The 23,078-nt window shown below is 34.0% G+C and overlaps 1 protein-coding gene across 2 annotated transcripts; it reads right to left on the bottom strand.

Annotated features, from left to right (window-relative positions):
• Positions 1-225: 225 nt before the first annotated feature.
• On the bottom strand, positions 226-21,455 carry LOC111705401 (uncharacterized). Of its 2 annotated transcripts, XM_023477932.1 has the most exons (20): positions 21,349-21,455; positions 20,327-20,436; positions 19,369-19,410; positions 18,067-18,161; positions 16,347-16,429; positions 16,098-16,227; positions 15,386-15,466; positions 14,932-15,140; positions 14,655-14,750; positions 13,040-13,120; positions 11,525-11,589; positions 9,609-9,671; positions 8,782-8,851; positions 8,060-8,146; positions 7,387-7,418; positions 5,686-5,789; positions 4,483-4,563; positions 3,550-3,625; positions 2,103-2,699; positions 226-1,976 (listed from the first exon to the last, which is right to left on the bottom strand). In XM_023477932.1, the coding sequence occupies exons 1-20, from the start codon at positions 21,368-21,370 to the stop codon at positions 390-392; spliced, it is 3,711 nt and encodes a 1,236-aa protein (XP_023333700.1). In that variant the 5' UTR covers positions 21,371-21,455; the 3' UTR covers positions 226-389. The 2 variants fall into 2 exon arrangements, with proteins under 2 accessions (XP_023333700.1, XP_023333701.1); XM_023477933.1 differs by lacking the exons at positions 7,387-7,418; positions 21,349-21,455 and adding an exon at positions 21,034-21,093 and having other exon boundaries at positions 8,028-8,146.
• Positions 21,456-23,078: the final 1,623 nt, after the last annotated feature.

Below are 23,078 nucleotides of genomic sequence, written 5' to 3'. Positions count from 1 at the left end.
AGAAATAGCATATTAAATAACAAAGAAATATATATTTTTGTGAGTAACAATTTGACAATTTTTAACAATAAATATAAGTCCATTGACTACAGATTTTTCTAATATTTTTATAACAATTATTGTTTTATAGGTTTAAGGGCGTACTAACATGCAGGGTTACCCAAAAAATATGAGTCTTTAATGACGACCTGAAGATTCGATTCGGTTTTCTACCTTAGATGTAAATTTTTCAATGGGATATTATATTATTTTGCAAACAAAGAAACAAATTTGCAGCTGCAGACTTAGCCTTGAATGCAAAATAACAGACAGAATACATTTCGCACAGTCATCTCTAATATCTCAACCTTTTGACGGCAACCCTGTAGTGTGAGATTAAACACCAATGTCTAGGCTGTGCAGACTACCATAGCTTCTTCTCTTTCCTCGCAAAGCTCTGCTGCTGTTGCGGCCAGCATGGACTTTGCAAAGTCATTTAGGTTCAATCCTTTCACGATACTCCACTTTCCGTGAGTGATGGTAACCGGGAAACTGAACATGATTCCGACAGGAGTTCCATAGCTGCCATCAGAGAAAACACCCATAGAGGCCCATTCTCCTGCCTTGGTGCCCTGGAACCAATCCTTCATATGGTCGCAGGCTGCCTTAGCAGCTGACATGGCGGAACTCAACTTACGGGCGGCGATAACAGCAGCACCACGCTTTTGCACAATTGGGACAAATTCCTTTTGAATCCAGGCATTATCAACAAGTCCAGCTACTGGCTTGCCATTTACCTGAGCTTGGGAAGCATCAGGGAACTGGGTTGAGCTGTGGTTGCCCCAGATAACAACATTCTTTACTGCTTCAACCTTAACACCGAGCTTATTGGCAAGTTGTGCAGAGGCTCTGTTCTGATCAAGACGAGTCATGGCAGAAAAGTTATCCTTTGGAATGCTGGGTGCATAGTGGGAGCAGATCAATGCATTTGTGTTGGCTGGATTTCCAACCACCAATACCCGGACACTCTTCTTTGCATACTTGTCTAGAGCCTGTCCCTGAACCTTGAATATCTTAACATTAGCAGCCAGAAGGTCCTTGCGCTCCATGCCCTCACGCCTGGGCATTGCTCCCACCAGGAAGGCAGCGTCAATATTGTCAAAGGCCTGAGCAGGATCATCTGTTGCAATAACAGCCTTTACTAACGGCATAGCACAATCCCTGATCTCCATAACAACACCATTGAGAACTCCCATCATGGGGGCAATATCAAGCAGAAATAGATTAATGGGCTGGTCATATCCAAACACATATCCACTAACAATTTGATAGATAAGTGAGTATGCAATCTGTCCTGCAGCTCCAGTTACAACTACAGAGATAGTAGGTTTAAGGTTTGAGAAATTTACATTTGCAGCCGGCATAGAGGGGGCTACAGATTTGATCTTAGTTACAGCCTCATTGATAGATTCAGCAACATAATCTATGTTGCCAGGGGTGACTCCACACATGGATATCCTGCCACATTTAAGGAGATAGATGTGCTTCTCCTTGACCAAGAACATGGATTGTTCAACAGACAGCCCGGTGTAGCTGAACATGCCTATCTGATCAGTAATATGATTCCATTTTCCAGGTGTTCCAAGCTTTTCAAGCCTTTCCCTCAATCCCTTCCTCATGTCAATGATCCTGTTTGCCATCACTTTAATGCAGTCCTTCCATTCCTGGAACAACTTTGCATCCTTGAGAACCAAATCTACAATCCTGCAACCGTGAGCAGGCGGGTTGGAGTACATTGCTCTAATAATCAAGGTCATCTGGGACTTGAAGCTTGGAACCTGGTCCTTGTTCTTCAAAACAACTGTCAGATTTCCTGCTCTCTCATTGTACAGGCCAAAGTTCTTGGAAAAGGACTGGGAACAGAACAGTTCAAAGCCTCGTTCAACAAAGTAACGCACAGACCAGGCGTCAGTATCAAGACATCCAGAGGCAAATCCCTGCATAAAATACTTTTATGAGTAAATATGTGAGTAAATATGCCTAACAAAAATTCTCTCCAAATTGTATAAAAGATTATCTTATTTAGAAAATAAGTCATTAATATTAATCTTTACCATCTTTACCTGGTATGCACAATCAAAGAATGGGAAGAGCTTTTTCTCCTGCATCAGGTCCGCAAGTTTTTCCCATTGAGCTTTGGTAGGATCAACACCGGTTGGGTTGTGAGCGCAAGCATGAATAATAATCACTGAATTCTGTGGAGCTGCAGAGAGATCCTCCAACATGCCTTCAAAGTTAAGGCATCTATTGACAGGATCCCAATATCTGTACTTTCTTATAGCAGTAAAATTAGCATTCTTGAAGATAAGTCCGTGATTACCCCAAGTAGGGTCAGAGTAGTAGCAGGTGTTGAAACCAAGAATCCTTTGGAGGAACTCAGCTCCATTTCTCAGAGCCCCAGTTCCACTCAGGGCTTGGACACCAAAGGCTCTCCCATCCTTAACAGCTCCAGAACTTTCTCCCAGAAGCATTGAAGTTGCTGCTGCAGCAAAAGACTCGAGTCCAAGAACTGGAAGGTATTCATGATTAATTACTTCTTCGTTGACTTGTTCAGCAAGCTTAGTTTCTGCTTTCTTCACAACAGGAAGAATCCAGGGTTTACCCTCATCTGTTCTATAGGCACCAACTCCTAGACTTACTTTCTTGGGGAACGTATCAGCCTAAAAAAATGGTAAATTTTTCTATTAATTTTAAGATGTTAGAAAATAAGCTTTAAAAGATTTTAAAAAAACTATTTTTATCAAGGATTACATATTTTTTTGTATGCTTAATTAATTTAAGTGTATTGCATATAGTTTTAATAATCATTTGCAAAAATAAGGGATCTCTATACTTCATGGTCCCTATTAGGGCTGGGCATTTTCCTTTTTTCATGGGCACTACTCAGTACTCATGGGGATGGATGCCATAATTGTTCTTCATAATCCTTTGTCATTGACAATTTTTTTTAAAATAAACTGAATCTGCCATAATTAGGAACAATTTATGAGAATATTCATTGACAAAAAGTTTTTTTTTTGAGAGAGAGAGAGAGAGAGAGAGAGAGAAAGAGAGAGATATTGGCCATGTCTAAGATTCTGATTCTTTGCAATAGGTAAAAACTCATTATTAAAACTTTATGTAAACAATTTTCATTATATTCAACATTCAAATTAGAATTTAACCCTTTATGAAAAAGAAACCAGCATTAAGCTTATTCTTCCAAGGATCAAGGTTTTTCCTCTAAGTGACTATCTGCTTAACTTTAAGTGACCCTCCATTTATAGAGGTGTATGACTGATTCATTATGGTACCATTCAAACCGCTATCTGAGTAACAATATGCACGATTTCCTCATTTTTCTGCTACAATTCCGCAAGTCACTTTTACAGAAAAACCACAAGTAAAAGTCATCCATTTCTTGCATGGAAAAACTTGGATATCTCATTTAATCTTGCTGATTTCGTTGTGAATCGGACCTTCTACTTTTTAAATGAAGAGTCAGTATTCAGTAAGAGTTTGATTAATTACCTGGAAATCCCTTGAAAGCTGGAAAACCTCAATAGGAGGAGCCATCTCTACTCCAGCAAATAGTCCACAGCTGGAACTTAATAGAAACATAGTTGGACATATTGTTTAGTGGAATTTACTAATAATTTGTGAAATTCTTTATTTACAGAGTGTCATAAATGATTCACTATACAAGTTATGTTATATTTAATACTGAAATATTAAAAACTAGGTATTCAGGATGCTTTGAACTCTGAAAGTCGCCATATTTAATAGATCTTATATTTTCACGGGGTTTTAGTATAAATAGGTCCATTTTAAAAAATAATAAATTCGTAATTTTTTTCCGGGGAAAATCTTTTCAACTCCCTGGCTGTCAGTTGCTTTGGAATTGATTGGTTCAGCCGTTTTTACGTTTTTTTAAACAAGCAAACACCCAGACAAGCAATGTATATGTATAGATAAATATATAGAAGATTGATTTAATGTGTCAACAATTTCAAACCTTGAGATGCTTTCAATAAACTTTAAAATCCCACAAAAAAGATAAAAAAGCTAATGTGGCATGGAAGGGGAAAATGTTGTGGCTTACAGCCGCCTGCACTCCCTCGCTCCTTCAAGTGAAAGTTTCTAATCAACTTTTTTGTCAACAGTCTTATACAGGCCGTTGTCTACATAACATGACAGTTGAGAGAGAGAGAGAGGGGACTTAAATGTCGTCTTTAATCTTCGAAATAAGTTGCAGCATTCATTCGTAAACTTAATTTGACGAAGAAAATTCTTGAAACAATAACTACAAAATATTGGCTTTTCAAATTACGAAAGATAATTTGATTTTATTCTTATTATCAGAAAGGTAAACCACATTTTGGAAATGGCATTTTTGATTTTCATTTTAAGAATTATACTTGACAAATGAAGATTGTTTCAAAGAAGTCCCAATTCTAAACTTACCCAGATATTTCAGCATCTCTGGACTGCATATACGCAATAAGATCCACCACCCGGCAACTGTAGCCAAACTCATTATCATACCTGAACAAACAAGTTCAAACAGTTTATTCTTTTTCACAACACAAAATAGATTATTTAAAGTAAATTCTATTATTTCAAAGTTGTTAAGTAGGATGCAAAGTTAACCCAAAAAGCTCAAATTAAAAATTTGCCATAGCAGAAGTAATAAATATTTGTATTCAATGTATCTATTATTTGTATTAATTTTGTTTATTTACTTTCACCATGTTATTTGGTTAAAATATATTTATAGATAAGAAAAACACAATTAGAATCAAGCAATTAACCCTATCCTGGTTGGGATATTTTTGTATAATAAAGATTTACATGTCTCAAGGTTAAATCTCTAACTTGTATAAATCATGCAATGAATTCAAATTCTGCTGAGCTGTTCATTCATTTTTTATCTAAATTTATTAATTAATTTACGTTTTCAAGGAAAAGAAACTTTGATTTCAGAAAATATGCAGGGTTACCCACAAAGCACGAGACTGTAAAGACGACCTGAAACTGTTTCAAGGTTAAATTAAGTCTTTCTATGTCGTATATGATGATTTGGCAAAGAAAGAAGTGTATAATTGCAGGGAATCATGAATATAAGAAAACAGACGGTACAAATTCCGTACAGTCGTCTCTGAAGGCTCAACCTTTGTGGGTAACCCTGTATAACAGCGAGATTTTTTCTCAAAATGTCCTTACAAATCTGAATACAATAAATCAATAAAAAATCAAAACAATTGAATAAATCATCATTTTAGAAGATCGGCATGATTCCAGGACTTTTAAACAAACGAGATGAACCTTTTCAAACGAGATGATGTAAAAAGTTTCTGCGCACTTTTGAGATTTAACAATGATTCAAACACGATTTTTCTTGCATGATCTCTTTATGTTTAAATACATGTTTATGAAAATAAACTATGAATGATTATAATTAAGGGAAAAATTAGTCCAAATTATATTTTCATCTTTTTGAAAAAACAAAAAATATCTAAATTTTTCGTTTTGACCAGAATTAACTAAGCCTATTTTAGCATGTTGAAATATGGCCCAATAGGACCTGCAGGACTATCTTAAAAATACTTATATTAATTAAAAAATAAGTGAACAGTCCCTTTAAAAATGTAAAAATCTCGAACTTACCAGGTGACCAGCTTGACAAAGGTATCAGAGAGTTGAATGCCAGCTTTCTTGTCAAATATTGAAGATCTTGTGTCGCCCAGTAGATCTGTTGATACTAGCTCCTCCTACAGTGGAACCCATAAAACTGTGGAATAGAAAGACGACAGTAAGACTCAAGTAATGATTTAAACAGTCCAATGATCATTAAAACACCGCAATTGTGCATTGTACACACTGCAGAAATACATTTTACTTAATACAAAACTATTTGCTTTACTTCAATATTAAATTAGGCTGATTAAATGTCGTCTTCTTATTTCACAGTTTTATGGGTCCTATTCTTGAAAGAAATTGGCTTAAAGATTTTTATATCAATCTGGTAGAATTGGCTACAGATTTAAAGATTTTTATATCAATCTGATAGAAGTGGCTACAGATTTAAAGATTTTTATTTCAATCTGGTAGAATTGGCTACAGATTTAAAGATTTTTATATCAATCTGGTAGAATTGGCTACATATATAAAGATTTTTATCTCAATCTTTTAGAATTGACTACAGATTTAAAGATTTTTATATCAACCTGATAGAATTGGCTACAGACCAAAAGCTTAGCGTCAAATAACACGCTATGATAGAATCACATAAAATTTTATAAATGTTTTTTTAAATTCTAGAATTACAAACATAAGAATAGGAAAAGGTTTTATTTAAGCCTTGACTTTTAAATTAAAATTTTGACGTGGCGATATTGGATGAGGCTAATTTTTCTCAAATACATTTGTAGATGGTAAATACTAAATATCTCCTAACAAATGTTGTTAACATTTTCAAAAATAACTGCAGTTTTTTTTTGTTAAAAAAAAGATCAAGAGGAAAGGATTGTCTTCAGATCATTGCAAACTAATGCAAAAAGTAATTTCAGAAGTTTACGCATTTTTTGTATTGCAGTGTACTGTGTTTGGGCGGAAAAGTGAACACAAGACGGATGTCACAGCCTGACATGAAATCCATTTTAACAAACTATTGTGTGAATTATCAAAATTAAATGCTTTGTTCCTCCTCGGATACTAGACGAACACTGATGCATCTATTTTTGTTTACAAATTCCGCCCAGAGAGAACTGGTTTCAATATGTACGCAGAGTATACATAACCACTAGGGGAACTGAACATGAGCCTAAAACTTGTTCCAATCCCCATATATCATTAGGTATCTGAGAGTGTACAGAAGGGTCAATAGCGGACTGCTATAGGCTTGTCTCCCACCCTTGAATTTACACCTAGCTCTTATCTGAGTTGATTCATTGGAACTTAAACGGAAGTTGATTGAAGGATTGACAGCGATTATTATTATTATTATTATTGTTATTATAGTTGCATTCCTTTTGTGCAAAGATTTAATATTTCAAGCTTTTACTATCAGATTTAGATTTTAAAAAAGGTCTACAACATCAGAGCTGGCAACTTTTTAGATGGATACCGATTGCTTGATCTTGATAACCACTGTGGGCTCTTTTGAAGATAAATGCTTAATCTCTTAATTTCGGTTATTCTTGCAAGGTATGATTACTGCACTGGATATCGAATAAGATTAAATTAATCTGTAGATTAACAAAAGATAGAGATCAAGTATTGATCTTGGTATCCACAATACAAGAGTTCCCCCTCAGGTTGCAAAAATACATAAAAAAAATTCTATAAAACATCCCAGCCCAGAATTACCTCTGAATACCCAAGAATACCCTTCATAGGACCATCAGCAGCTTGCTTAATTACTCTGCAGATCTCTTCATACTTATTAGGGGAACTGAACATGAGCCTAAAACTTGTTCCAATCCCCATATATCATTAGGTATCTGAGAGTGTACAGAAGGGTCAATAGCGGACTGCTATAGGCTTGTCTCCCACCCTTGAATTTACACCTAGCTCTTATCTGAGTTGATTCATTGGAACTTAAACGGAAGTTGATTGAAGGATTGACAGCGATTATTATTATTATTATTATTGTTATTATAGTTGCATTCCTTTTGTGCAAAGATTTAATATTTCAAGCTTTTACTATCAGATTTAGATTTTAAAAAAGGTCTACAACATCAGAGCTGGCAACTTTTTAGATGGATACCGATTGCTTGATCTTGATAACCACTGTGGGCTCTTTTGAAGATAAATGCTTAATCTCTTAATTTCGGTTATTCTTGCAAGGTATGATTACTGCACTGGATATCGAATAAGATTAAATTAATCTGTAGATTAACAAAAGATAGAGATCAAGTATTGATCTTGGTATCCACAATACAAGAGTTCCCCCTCAGGTTGCAAAAATACATAAAAAAATTCTATAAAACATCCCAGCCCAGAATTACCTCTGAATACCCAAGAATACCCTTCATAGGACCATCAGCAGCTTGCTTAATTACTCTGCAGATCTCTTCATACTTAGCTGGTTTTTCAAGCTTTACAGTCAGATCAACAACAGAGACATCTATACAGATATTATAGATCAACAACAGAGACATCTATAAAGATATTATAGATCAACAACAGAGACATCTATAAAGATATTATAGATCAACAACAGAGACATCTATACAGATATTATATATCAACAACAGAGACATCTATACAGAGATTATAGATCAACAACAGAGACATCTATACAGAGATTATAGATCAACAACAGAGACATCTATACAGAGATTATATATCAACAATAAATATAAATACAGATATACAACAGAGCCATCTATATACATCGATTTTGGATCAACAACAAAGACATCTACAGAGGCAGCAAGTGACCAAACAATCGTTCTTTAAAGTACGTCATTGGACGGACCTCATTTTGACAATAAAACAGAGCCCATATTGTTTCATCCGTACATTTTACTAACATTTGACGTCTTAGACTGTGTCCGTACGGTGAAACACGGCACCTCACGGCGAAATCAAATGGAAAGCATAGTAAAATTAGATTATGTGCTTCGACACCTACACTAGGGAGACATTTAGCGGCCAAACACTATAGAGTATGAAGCATACAAAGTACGTCTTAAATACACCCGTTAATTTGGGACGATCTGGGCTCAGGCTTGGAATCCGCTGTCTCAAAAAGTATACCTGGAGTAGGAACTCTGAATGCCATCCCGGTCAATTTTCCATTCAGCTCAGGGATAACTTTACCTACCGCCTAGAGAGTTAGAAATAGAGAACAAATTGTTAGAAGTAGGGAAGGGAAAATATTGATAGAAAAAGAGAGCAAACTGTTATATTTATCAAACATCTTGTTAAAACATGCTGATTGATTTTAGTGAAAAAATAGGGAGCAATCGGTTGTATTTAGATTAAGGATACATTTACCAATTTAAAAAAAAAGAATTTTGTCCAAAAGTTGTCTTTCTATCCCATGAATATATTTAGAGGAACACTGTACGTACATTCCTCTGGTGGAGTTCAACTCTTAGCTGCACGTGTCGGAGGTAGGGTTGTTCATCGTTTTGGTTTTCTTTTGGTTCGTTTTGTGCAAATATTTTCTCTCAGGGTCAAAATTTTCCAAGATGTAACAAAGGCAAATGTTTTCAAAATTGTTATCCCATAACTTAACTCAAGTGTAAAATATGCAAAAACTGACCAAAAGTGAACCAAAACGGACCAAAAGCGAACCAAAATGGACCAAAAACGAACCAAAAGCGAACCAAAACGCACCAAAAGCGAACCAAAACGGACCAAAAGTGAACCAAAATGGACCAAAAGCGAACCAAAACGCGCCAAAAACGAACCAAAACGCTCCAAAAACGAACCAAAAGTGAACATATTTAAACAATAGTCTTTTGATTCGTCGGAGGTGTCAAAGTATACTTCGTAAAATTAGACAAGATAAAAGGAATGTCTTTGATTGGACTTATTGATCTAAAAAAAAATATTAAAATAAATTTTAAAAACTCTACCTTAGCTGCTCCAGTGGACGCTGGAATAATGTTTTGACCGGCCCCCCGTCCTCCTCTCCAGTCCTAAACATAGGAACTACATTTAAAGGAATTGCACACACAATAAATGGCTTATTTAGCTTGTCCAATTCCAAGCAAGGATGACCCAGCTCACTACTCAAATATTAGGTTTTTCCTTGACTAAATATTGATTAATTCACACTGAGAACTAAATCTAATATGTACATCCAAGAAAAATAAATGCAAGAGCAAAAATTGGCTTGGTTTGTAGGTTATTTAGCTTTATGCGATAAAGAAATATATGCAAAAAAACCCATTTAAGTTTCTCCCATGGTCAGATTTAGAGATTTATAAGTTATCTAATAATCATGATTAGTTTAGTAAATGCTCCTGTTGGGTTTTTACTAATTTCTACAAAATCGACATATAATTGTTCAGGCTATATATATATAAATAGGAAAAATAATTTTTATCTTTGCCTCTCATTCAAAACCCCATAAAGATATATGCTGATCAAAATGGTGAATTTGTTTATCATGACTTTAAGATAATTTAGAAACGTTTTAAAGTTCTAGCACTAAAGCTGACCGTGGGAGAAGCTAAAATGTGCTTTTTGAACATATTTCTATTTGCGCATAAATCTGAATAACCTACAAACCAAGCCAATTTTTGCTTATGTATTTCTTTTTCTTGGATGTTCACATTAAATTTAGTTCTCAGTGTGAATTAATCAATATTTAATCAAGGAAAAACATAAAATGATCAGATTTTTTGTACAATTTGATAAATCTAAAAGACCTAATATTTGAGTAGTGACCGATATGTCATTATCAGACTAGCATCTAAAAGACCTATTAATTTAGAGAAAATTGAGTTCCAAGAGATTAAAGGTTACAGCGTTCACTTCATTCCAGTAGACAATTGCAATTTCCAGGCAGAAAAAAATCCAGTGACAAAAAAGAATATCTACGTCATTCTTGATCAAACTTAAAGGTTTAAAGGTTTAAAGGTTTAAAGGTTTAAAGGTTTAAAGGTTTAAAGGTTTAAAGGTTTAAAGGTTTAAAGGGTGTTGTAAAAATGCTCAATTTATTAAGATTCAAAGTAAGTGCAGCCTTTTGTTTCCACAGCCGTAGTACATTTGAATTTCCGAGCCGGGTCAACCTTTCCGGTCCCAGTTTGTTCTGTACCTGGCTCTATGGACAGGACTAGCCGGTACAACAAGGTTGACGCGGTCAGACTTTATGCTTCATATAGGTTGAATTTACTTTTACTAAAGGGGCAGAGGTGCGTGTTTCTTGATAAGCAAAACTTTTAAGATTACCATCAGACGTGAATCAGACTTCTTTCTATTCATACAAGTTTGTAAATATTGATCTTGTAGATTTTCAATAGTTTTTTTTATTTTTAAACAACTCTGACATGACTTTAATGTCCTTATAGCAGAAGAGCAATGTCAGTAGCCAACACATTTTTTTCAATCGTCTAATACAAGTAGGAATACGACCTTTTACTCGGAAATGGGTTATCTGAGGGAAATGGCACCCAAGGTTATAATGCAAGGAAAGGTATTTTCAGTTGCGTATACTCTGCGTACATATTGAAGCCAGTTCTCTCTGGGCTGTGTTTGTAAACAAGAATAGATGCATCAGTGTTCGTTTAGTATCCGAGGAGGTTTAAAGCATTAAGTTTTGATAATTTTGATAATTCACATAATGGTTTCCTATGACCTATTTCATTGATTTTTTATGTGAAAAATGGATCCCATGTCAGGCTTCGACATCCGTCTTGTGTTTACATTACCGCCCAGAGTCAGTACACTGCAGTACAAAAGATGCGGACACCTCTGAAATAACTTTCCTTGCATTATAACCTTGATGCCACCCCTCCTTGTTTACGGGGGGAATTAACAAATATACCTTTCCGCTGGGTCCATCTACAGTCTTCTGGGTCGCAGTTGTAGCATGAACGGTAGTCATCAAACCTAAACGTCTTAGTAATCTAAATTAAAGAGACTGTAAGTGTAATTTTGAGTGACTCTTCATGCAAAGTTGGGAATGTCCGATTTACAACGGTACCCTTTAAAGCTTTGTCTGATCAAATATGAATTTGATATCCATGTTTTTTTTTAAATGAACTAAAGGGTCACAAAAAAATTTCCTGACAGTCATTCCCTTTAAAAAGATTTAATTTCTAGGGCTATTTTAATACGAAAATTTATGTATATAAAATTTTGTATAGAAATAGTTGGAGAAAACCTAAGTTACTAAGTTGTTAGGTTTCTCTGGGATATCTTCGTTTTCAGATTGGTTGCGTAATTCCTGAATATGACTTGTTGTATATATATGTATTTGTACATATATGAATTTTCGTATAAAGACACAGTTTTATATCAATTTCTCGAGACATGAACATCAGATATAACTTTCATGGGTTGCGATCAAGAGCTAAAGTGATTAGCTTTCTGCCTATACCCCCTTTCATTTTTCTTTTACAGTCCCTTTAAAGGGACTATAAACGTAATTTCAAGTGACCCTCCATTAAAAAAAAAATAAACAAAGTGGAATGTCCAATTCACAACATTACCATTGCAATCTTTGTCTAATCAAGTATGAATTAGATATCCATGGTCATTGTTTCTTAAAACTGATTAATTTCAATTGTAGCACTTCTCTATAAAAGTGACTTGAGCATTTCTTTCAATTAAGGTTTCAAGGGTGCCGTTGTGAATTGGCATGTCCCTTTATAAAGGGAGGGTAAAGACATGAAATAGAAAGCTGCAGATAAAAAAACATCTTTGCTTTGGCTTCACAAAAATCTGAAATTATAATTGTTCAATATTATTGGTCTACAGTTTGCTTTTATTCCATTGTGCCAAATTTGTACTCTGACAGAAGAGATTGTTAATACGAAGCAAGAAATATATAGACCAGGAACCGCCATATCTCATGCGTCAAATCCGTGTACTGCAGTGAGAGCAGATCAAAACAGAGAATTCAGGGCAACGCATCATTTTTGAGGGAAAAGGGCCCAAGGGGTGGAATAAGAATATATTGCTATTGTATTTTCCATATTGACCAGAAAGCCAAAAATCAAAAGTATTCGCTCTAACTTGATATATTAACTTGTTTTTTGTTGGACTGTAATATCACATCAGAGCTTTAGTCCTTTCCCTTCAACTTCTGCATGGGGGCACTGGGTTTGTTTACATTCGTCCCACAGACTACAGTACACAATTTGCGTATAACTGATTTGGGCGTTCCTGTATATAGTTCCTTGATACGAAGCTTCTACTATAATAAATTTTGCATGCAGCTTAATAAGAGCTAATAATAAATTCTACATTGACATAACATAATAATAACCAGATATTTATGAAGCCTTATAAAATACGAATTTTAAAATTACTCAGAACTATTAAATCTAGTACAAACCTTCAAGGATTGTAAAGTTATCATTGATAACTTTAGCAAGAGGAGCCAGGCAGTTGGTAGTACATGAGGCATTAGATACAACTGCAGTACAGTACATGATTATTTCACCCAACGTGTAGAGTACAGTACATGATTATCTCAACCATTGTTTAGAGTACAGTACATGAATATTTCAACCAATATGTAGAGTACAGTACACAAATATTTCGACCAATGTGTAGAGTACAGTACACAGATATTTCAACCAATGTATAGAGTACAGTACATAAGTATTTCAACCAATTTGAAGAGTACAGTACACGATTATTTCAATCAATGTGTAGAGTACAGTACATCCACTGTGTGCAGTACAGTACATACATATGTATTTAGAATAATGTATTTCTATTTCCCAGACCTCAGATCATACTTTTTAAAAGCAATCTGCATAAAGTTCAACAAGACAGAATATTTTTCTTAAATTCCTTGATTGCGTCATGAGAAAGTTACTTTCTGCGCATCTGACTTCAGGATTTTAAAGATGCAATATTTCAGACAAGAATGTTCTGTTGCTAACCAATACTTAAAGAGATTGTTTATAAAATTTAAGGAACATCTAACAGATTTTATTGGATTTTTAAAACTCAAAATAAGAATAATACAAACAGATTTAAATTTTTTTTTTACTTAGGAAAATTATTTAATTGTAAAACTTAAAAGTAATTGATGACCAATCTATGTTTTATTGGTAACAGAGGGGGTGCAGGGGGGGGGGTAGAAGTTAAAAACGAATATTTTTAAAAACTTAATTTCAAAATATCATTTTGCAATTGTAGCTAACAGCAATGTAGAAATAACAAGAAGGTTGAATAAAAAATTTAGTTTTTATAAGTCTCAATTCCATCTTTAAATTCATTTTCTAAATATTATTTAAGTCTCTTTTTAAGTAATTTTAAGAGAAAGCAGTTTTCCCTTTAGTTTAGCAGCGTAAAAAGGTTATGCAAGGAAAAAGAAAGGATTTAAACATTTTTTGAATATTTAATAGAGGAAACAGACTTTCACGTTGGATAAAGTTCAATGATTTAAGATTTGAAAAACAAAGCAAGAGCATACTTATTTTTGTCAATCTGCACATACATACATTTATTGGCTAGTACAAGCCAAAGAATTATAATGTAAAGATAGTTATTTCAGAGGTATATGCATTTTTAGTACTGCCGTGTACAGTTTCTGGGGTGTAAAGTAAACACAAGACGGATGTCACAGCCTGACATGGGATCCATCTTTCACATAAAAAAAAACAATGAAATATTCTGGCCATAGGAAACTTTTATGTGTATTATAAATTTTTTTTAAAGTAAATACTTTTATCCTCCTTGGATACTAAACAAACACTGATACATCTATTCTTGTTCACAAACACAGTTCAGAGCGAACTGGTTTCAATATGTACGTAAAGGTACAAAAAAAGCAATTAATGTACCTTGCCTTATTTCCTTGGTACAAGTTAAGTGATATGAACTAAGGAGAGGGGGATAATGCTAACATTACGTAAATTTACGTTTTAATTACGTAATTTGGTAAATAGAGATATAGTAGAGTATGTACTGTATAACTGAATGTTAAAATAATCTTCCTTGCATTGCTGGATCATACTTCTCATTGTTAACTCCCATAACGAACATTGGTGCATCGGCTGATGGAGCGGAGATAACAACCTTCTTAGCACCACCTAGCATGATATCATTATGTTAAATATTGATAACTATTGATATCATTTTTTTAATTATGTCTAACAATTATACTATTATATCTACTAACAATTAACTTAAAAATATAAAGAAAAGTTGTAGAGATACCTTGTAGTATTGAGGAAGGTTAGGTTCGTCATGCATGACTGAGGGAGCGTTTACCTGACAGATGAGCTGATGCTCCTGCAACAGTAGTGAAAACCCCTGTAGACTCTACAACATATTCAGCCCCTGCTGAAGACCAGGAAATATTTTTAGGATCCTTCTCGGCGAACACAGTAATACACTTCCCGTTGACCGACAGCTTGCCGCAGTTGGTTTTCTTAATCTCAGGGCCACTACGGTGGTAACCGAAGTGGGTTGAGTCATGCCTTAAAGAAAAATATAGTTACCAAAGTGACTAAAAATAAAATCACTAAAAACCAAAGCCAGTAAATTCCAAAGTCCATAAAGACCAAAGTCAAAAGATAAATAAGTCATATACAGCCAAAAGTTACTTATGATCAAGTAATTAATACCAGTCATAAAAAAAAAATTATTAGCGACCAAGGCACAACATATCTAACCTAACAAATGTTGATAACATTTTCAAAAATNAGCAAGGTTTAGATCTTACTTGAACATATAAACCATGTAGTCTAGATCTATGAAAGGATCATTGATGGCAACCACCTCTGCTCCTTTCTGGACTGCAGCCCTAAAAAAATCATAACATAATATTCCACGAATCAAAACCAAGAAAAGAATGTTGATACAAAATAATGAGCATCAAGTTTGGACCAATAAAATTGTGGAATAAGGTGTTGATTTTAATAGCCATTGATTAGAGCAAAAGTGCAATGTACACAGACCCATTTTGCTTCGTAATTTGATTGTTAATTGTTTGCTGTAAAACAACAAGAAATAAAACTGCTTAAACGTAGTCTTCATATTCCACAGCTTTGAGGGTTTCACTGTATATTGTATGTATTGTCCACTCAATCCTTTATCGGTCCAATCCTTTATTTAAGTACAAACCTTCAATCCTTTATTTAAGTACAAACCTTCAATCCTTTATCTAAGTACAAACCTTCAATTCTTTATCAAAGTACAAACCTTCAATCCTTTATCTAAGTACAAACCTTCAATCCCTTATCTAAGTACATTCCCCCCAATTTTTGTCTAAGTAAAAACCTTCAATCCTTTATCTAAGTACAAACCTTCAATCCTTTATCTAAGTACATTCCCCCCAATTGTTAACCTTTATCTATGTACATTCTTTTATCTAAGTGGAAACCTCCCAATCAATCATAATCCAAATACCATTGATCCTAATCTGATTAGATTACCTAAGTACAAGCCTCCCAATCCTCCCAAATCCGTTGATCCCAATCTTGGTAGCTTTCCCAAACCTAGAACTATTCTCTGCTGAGAAAGTAGATTCCCACTTGGAGTAGTTAGCGGACCAGCTCTCTAGGCCTAAAATAATATTTGTCAAAAATCAAAATATTTTTGGACAAATTTGGACTTTTTAGCGAGCTTTGTCGCTGTAATTTCACACACACACACTCTGCGGGTAATAGGTTTTTAATAATTACCTTTAGCTGTCTTGATTGGGCATGCGTTGCATGCTGCAGCTGGCTTAGTCGGAGTAGGACAGAATTTTCGATCAAGCAAAGCTCTAAAAAAAGTGTTTATGAAGCGCCCTTTATGGCAATAATATTAGCTATTAAATGTTGTTTTATTTCCTCCGACCATTTCATCCGTTTTGACGTTTGTTGGATACAAACAAACTGACAGAATAACTAAAAAAAAAAGCCAAAAATAAATATTCTTTGGCTCCAAATAGATTATCAAGTACAATATAGATGGCAAGAGAGAAAAAGACCAGTTATACATGACGTCACAAATGTCAAAAATAAGTTAAACGATATTTTCTCCTATTAGTTGACATGTTTTCCAAGATTAAATAAAAAAATGTAAAAACGGAAAATAAAGAACACATAAAATTTAATTTATTTTACTGTAAGATAAGCTCTTATATCTAAAATTATCACAATTATTAATAATTTTGTCGGACACAAAAACTAAGTTGACACTTGTGACGTCAGAACACTGCAGGTGTACTGAGAGTGTACAAATTCTCCCATCTATTTTACTTGACAATCTATTTGGTTTGACTCTAAATAACGTAGAGAAGACGACATTTACTTTTTGTATTAAAACTTTGTCAGGTGTACCGAGTTTGTCAATAGTTTGTAAACCTTATAACCATTCAAGTATTGCGTTTAAGTATATATGCATATTTATCAACATTATATATCATATATTTTTCAGTTATGTACCCTTGATGAGTGTATGATGTAAGAATACAGCTGTACTGAGAGTGTACAAATTCTACGCTGCCATTTATTGTACTTGACAATCTATTTGGTTTGGCTCTAAATAACGTAGAGAAGACGACATTTACTCTTTGTATTAAAACTTTGTCAGGTGTACCCAGATTCCTTGAAAGCTCAGCACCTTGCACTGGTGCCAGAGCCAAAAATTAATTTATCAATATTAAAGGTAATAGTTTGTAACCCTTCAAACCATTCAAGTATTGCGTTTAAGTATATATGCATTTTTATCAACATTATTAATCTTATTAATGTTTTATTTTTCAGTTATGTACCCTTGATGAGTGTATGAGAAATATTGTTAATAAATCTAAAGAAACTTACACAAGTCACCCAGACAAAACTTGTTGTCCATGGGTTTTATTCAAGGTTATATAATAAGCTCTGGGTTACTCTCCAGTGTATGGAAAATGTCGTCTCCTAAGATAGATAGATAAAAACCTAATCCAAGAGACGACATTTTCCGTACATCGAAGCGCATCGAGAGTAACCTAACTAATTATACAGGGTGTCCTAAAAAACATGGGAATTCAGTGACGAATTCAATATCGTCTTTGTTATGAATTACCATTGTAATACCTAATTTCAAAAGCCATAACATTATTATGTCTGCTAGAGTTTATTTAAGGAAAAGGGTAAAAGACTGCAAAGATGTGTCTATAATGTCTCCGCAAGATGAACAGTAAAGATGGACAAGTTTACTCTGTTTGTATACTGTAATTTTCTTGTTTTACTAAGTAAAACCGTATGCAGTCAAAACATCTATATATAAATTTGGCTTGTCTGTTTTATCGAATTCGTCACTGAATTCCCATGTTTATTGGGACACCCTGAACAACCTTGGTTTTGTTGAAAAAGGCTATGAAACACGAAACGAAACTCATCTACTTTCAACAAGATATACAACATAATCCTCCACCTGACTGATTCTCCGTCCAGAACAGGTTGAACATTGCTCTCCTTCACATTCCCTCCGACACGATGAGCAACCAGTGTACTGATAAACTCATAATCCTGCCCAAATTAACAATTTCATCAAAGAAATTAAAGATATAAAGGGACTGTAAGTGTAATTTTAAGTAAACCTCCATACAAAGATGGCAAGGTCAGATTTACAACATTAAATAACTTAAAACCTTTATCTGATCAATAATGTGGAAAATATTGTCGTTTTTCTAAGTTTAAAAGTATTTATTTCTGATAATTCCACCCATATATTTACCTGCAGAAGAAATACGAAAGTCACTTTTCTAGAGAACAAACAATCAAGAATCAGTTTTCAAAATGTCTAATTCATATTTGACAAAGCTTTAAAGGGTACCATTGCCACTATAGTTTCAGTAGAAGTAAATATTTCCATTTACTGATAGCGCCGATTGAAGGATTCATAACTCTAATTGGATAATGAGATATATAGAAAGATAGATGTTACCGCCATACTATTTCTATTGGTTCAGAATAGACAACAAACACATGACTGAACCCTGATTGGATCAGGCGCTAATGAACTTGGCATACATCGAAGTGATAGCTGCTCGAGGCCATNAGGCCCTCTGAGGCTCTGCAGACTGCACTGGGGGGAGGGGAGCGCTGCGGCTAGAATGGGCCAGGGTACCGAGCACGACGGCTAGAATAGGCTGGGGGCCCAGCACTGCTGCTAGGACGGACTTGGGAAGTTGCCGCTTGGGAAATTGCACATTTGCACGGCTTTGGGAAAGTTCCTAACATCAAAAAATTAGACCCTGTACGAAAACTCCAGGGAAATTTTCAAAAAACTTTTTATCATCTTATTTAATTTTTGGGAGGAAAAAAAACTAATGAATAATATATTTTTAAAAAAAATACAAAAAAATTTCCCATGGAAGGGCAAGAAGGCTTTCATTATCAGACTAAATAAAACCAGTTCTACTGAAGTGTTATTTACAGTTAAACCCTAAATGAGCCATACATCGAAAGAATTTATCAAATGTCGTCTTAACAATTTTTCAAAAAGTTTTTTACTATTTTACGTAAATCTCAGTATTTGCGAAAATAAATAAATAGCCATGAATATATAAAGAGCTCTAAATAATCTTTTAATTAAAAAACTAAATATCTGCAACATTCCATTATCAGAAAGTGAAGAATACGACATTTGATGAATTATTTCGATGTATTCTTTATTTAGGGTTTATCTGTATAAAAACAGTAAATATTTCAAATTAAGATAAAAATAACTTACCGCTCCTTTAGGCTTCGGGGCATCATTCTTCTTAGCTTTTCCCTGCAAAAAAAAATTGTGAAATATTTATATTTAAATTTTTAGCTTTAATAAATCAAAAACCTTTAAAAAGATGATAAAATATTTATAATTAAATTTTCGTTTAGCATTTTAAAACCTAAAATCAAGAGAAAAAAAAAACTGAGATATTNAATAACTTCCAGTATATATATTTCTTATAACTTATTACTAGAGGGTTCAGAACTAGAGTCAATATCGATATCGCACATGTAGACTGTAGAGATGATATCAGTACTAATGCCCCATATCCGTTCTATCTCATTATGTTGAATCTTGTGGAACTAGTTTAACGCGGCCAGGCATCGTCTTCCACACTTTTCTGTTTTAATTTTATTATTCATAATTATAGTTTAAAGTTGTTTAATTCAATGGCGGTTTTAATCTAACAATCTATAGAGAGAAAAGGAGAAAAAAAAATGGCTAATGGGTCAAATTTACGGTTTCCAGCGAACATAAATTTTCGCGAAAACAGCAAAAAAAAAACGAAAATATGTGTTTACATTTCGCAAACTTTTGCGAAATTTTGCATAAGTCGCAAAAATGAATCAAGCGAAAAAATGCGAAAACGATGCAAAATTTCTTTCAAATAGTTTTTTCAAAATTTTGCGAAAAAAATACCACGAAAACCGCAAGTTGTGCAGCTGCAACGATTAATTGCGAAAAAAAATTTCTCTCCCGTATTTGTTTTCACAAAATATTTGCATTTTGTTTTCCCAATTTTTTGGCATTTGTTATTTCGCGAAAATTTCGCATTTTTTCCCAAATGAGTTTCCAAAACATAAACATGGATATCTAATTCATACTTGATCAGACAAAGCTTTTCAGGGTACAGTTGTGAAACGGAAAGAAACTCGATTACAATCCCTTTAATTCCCATATTTATTGGGACACCCTGTACCTGAGCTGCAACAGACTCAATTGCTTTCTTAACAGTCTCCTCGTCGCCCAGGAACTGCATCGAGTTCACAGGTTTCATGTTCTCATCAAGCTCATACACGAACGGGATACCTAAATTATTAATTTAAAAGTTTTTATCGGTCTTAAGTTGATAAGTAACTCAATACGTCAGCCACTCCCTCTAAGTACTGATATGTAAGTCTTAAGGGGGGGGGGAGCCTGTGCAGGACAAAACACTTCATGGTGAGTATTTTTATGCTAACGTTGGTTAACAAATCTTTATTATAAACTGCTTAAAGTTTACAGGTTTCATATTTGCATCCAGCTCATACACGAACGGTATACCTACATCAGAGTTAGACTCAAGTTTAAACTTTTCTTAGTGCAATGGAACACTGTCACGATTAAGTGTGATAATTTTACTTAATAAGTTGTTTTTTAAGCTATTGGTCAAAACAATTTGCTGTTTAACAGCATTAAATACTCAAAATAGAATATTGTCTGAATTATGTGTGAGAATTCTGATTATTCGAAACTTGCCAGTGTTTTCATAAGGAGGGAAGTTGCCATAAAAATAGGGCTATGCAGCATCACAGTAAATATTAGCCGATTTTTAGTACCTGTTGGAAGATTAGGTCCCATGATTTCATCATTAGAAGATTATCAGGGTATTCATCATCAGAGAGATTATCAATGTTTTTTCAATACCTGTTGGAAGATTAAGACCCACGATTTCATCATCAGAAAGATTATCAAGATGTTTGCTCAATACCTGTTGGGAGATTAAGACCAATGATGTCATCCTCAGAGAGATTATCAATGTTTTTTTGGTACCTGTTGGAAGATTAAGACCAATGATGTCACCCTCAGAGAGATTATCAAGGTGTTTTTCAATATCTGTTGGAAGACTAAGACCCATGATTTCATCATCAGAGAGATTATCATGATGTTTTTCAATACCTGTTGGAAGATTAAGACCGATGATTTCATCCTGAGAGAGGTTTTCAAGGTGTTTTTCAATACCTGTTGGAAGATTAAGACCCATGATTTCATCATCAGAAAGATTATCAAGATGTTTAACAACTCCTCGCAGAGAATTTCCGTGAGCGGCAATCAAGATCTTTTTGCCAGCCCTAGACACAGCAAAAATTAGGGAGAAAGGAAATTTTTAAATGTTAGCTCCTAATAGGGCTGATAAACTTTTGGTTAACGTTCGATTAAATGGCAAAATAATTAATTTTAAAATTTTTAACGAACAAAAATAACTTTCATAAAACGGATTGGAAAAAGTCTAAACCTGCCCAACCCTATAGCCTCCTAAAATATTACACTCCACCCATCTCCATTAAAAAAGTTTTATTACTTGATCTGAGGAACTATTACATTGTTCCAGTAAGGCAGAGTTCTGTCAATTGTCAGCTTCAGGGATTCATATTTGGGGAAATTTTCAGCACTTGGCTCGTTCTTGTATCTCTCATCCTGAATTAAGCAAATTTTGAGTAGTGTTGTTAATCATTCTGGAAAGTTTTAGAAATAAAATCAATAAAACTTTCAAGATTTCAAAACTGTTATATGTTTAACTTTGCTTTTAATAAACTTCGCAATATCTTTATCCAAAAAAATAAAAATTTGAAAAACAATCGTTTCAACATGTTTATTTTTGCACTGTTTTCAGCTCTTTTTTGGTCGTTTTTTGCATATATCTTCTGTCAGGGTCAAAATCTGACATACTTAAAGAAAAGCAAATGTTTAGGGTAAAAATTAAACATTTGCTTCTCTAACGTTATACCAAATTTTGACCAGCTGATAGAAAATATAGGTAAACAAACAATCTTAAAACAAACTAACTTATTATGTGCCTGTCTAGAATACAGTGTAGCTAATAGTTCTTAAGTCAATAAGTGCGTTCTAAAGCAGGAACTGTTAACCAGGAAGACTTGCATGGCATTTATAGAAGGGGTTGCAGAACATACCGCCTTATAGGGGTCACACTTCTTTATGTTTAATTTGATCACTTTAGGCAATTATGTAAAAGTAATAATATCTTTTTTTTTGCTTGTTTAGTATGCCCAGCTTTTATGTGCTTTCTTCTTATCTAACTCTTTTGTATTGAGTCACGGTGGAATAAGCCAGTGGGGTCGGTCAAATAAGCCTAGGATTAGGCCGGGTACTGTAAAAAGTCTGAACGCACCATGGGAGTTGTTAAAATCATTTTAACATTCAATGGGCACATTGCCTCTAAAATAACACAAATTTTCAAGGTAAATTCATGCCTTCATTTTTGGAGCTATTTTCTTGATATTTTGCATGAAGGTCAGATTAGGGATTAACTTATAGGAATGTATTTTCAAAATGTACACAATAAAAAACAATGACGTTTTTCCCGCATTTCACTAGTTATTTTGAAAAAAATATATTTTTTCCTGATTTTAAGTACAAATTGGGCCTATATTATGTCGGATAATATCTTCCTTGATTATTTTGATGAACTAGTTATTTTAGTTTATTTTTTCTACCTTTTCCCCCCCATTTTAAATTTTTTTCATTGATTTTTTTGATTAAATAACTTTTGCGCATTGAAAATTAATAAAGAAAGACAAATAAATTATTTTGCTGTAAAAATTACGCTAAATTACAAAAAATGTCCCACCATTACAGACAAAAGCAATAGAAAGGGGGTCAAATCTTTATTTTTCAAGATAATATTCTAAGTTGTGCATGAAAACTGGAATATTGATTTAGACCTGGAATAA

This window comes from Eurytemora carolleeae, unplaced genomic scaffold (assembly GCF_000591075.1).
Source record: "Eurytemora carolleeae unplaced genomic scaffold, Eaff_2.0 scaffold620, whole genome shotgun sequence".
Lineage (NCBI taxonomy): Eukaryota > Metazoa > Arthropoda > Copepoda > Calanoida > Temoridae > Eurytemora > Eurytemora carolleeae.
The sequence above is the reverse complement of the archived record's forward strand: the minus strand, read 5'-3'. Positions and strand labels throughout refer to the sequence as shown.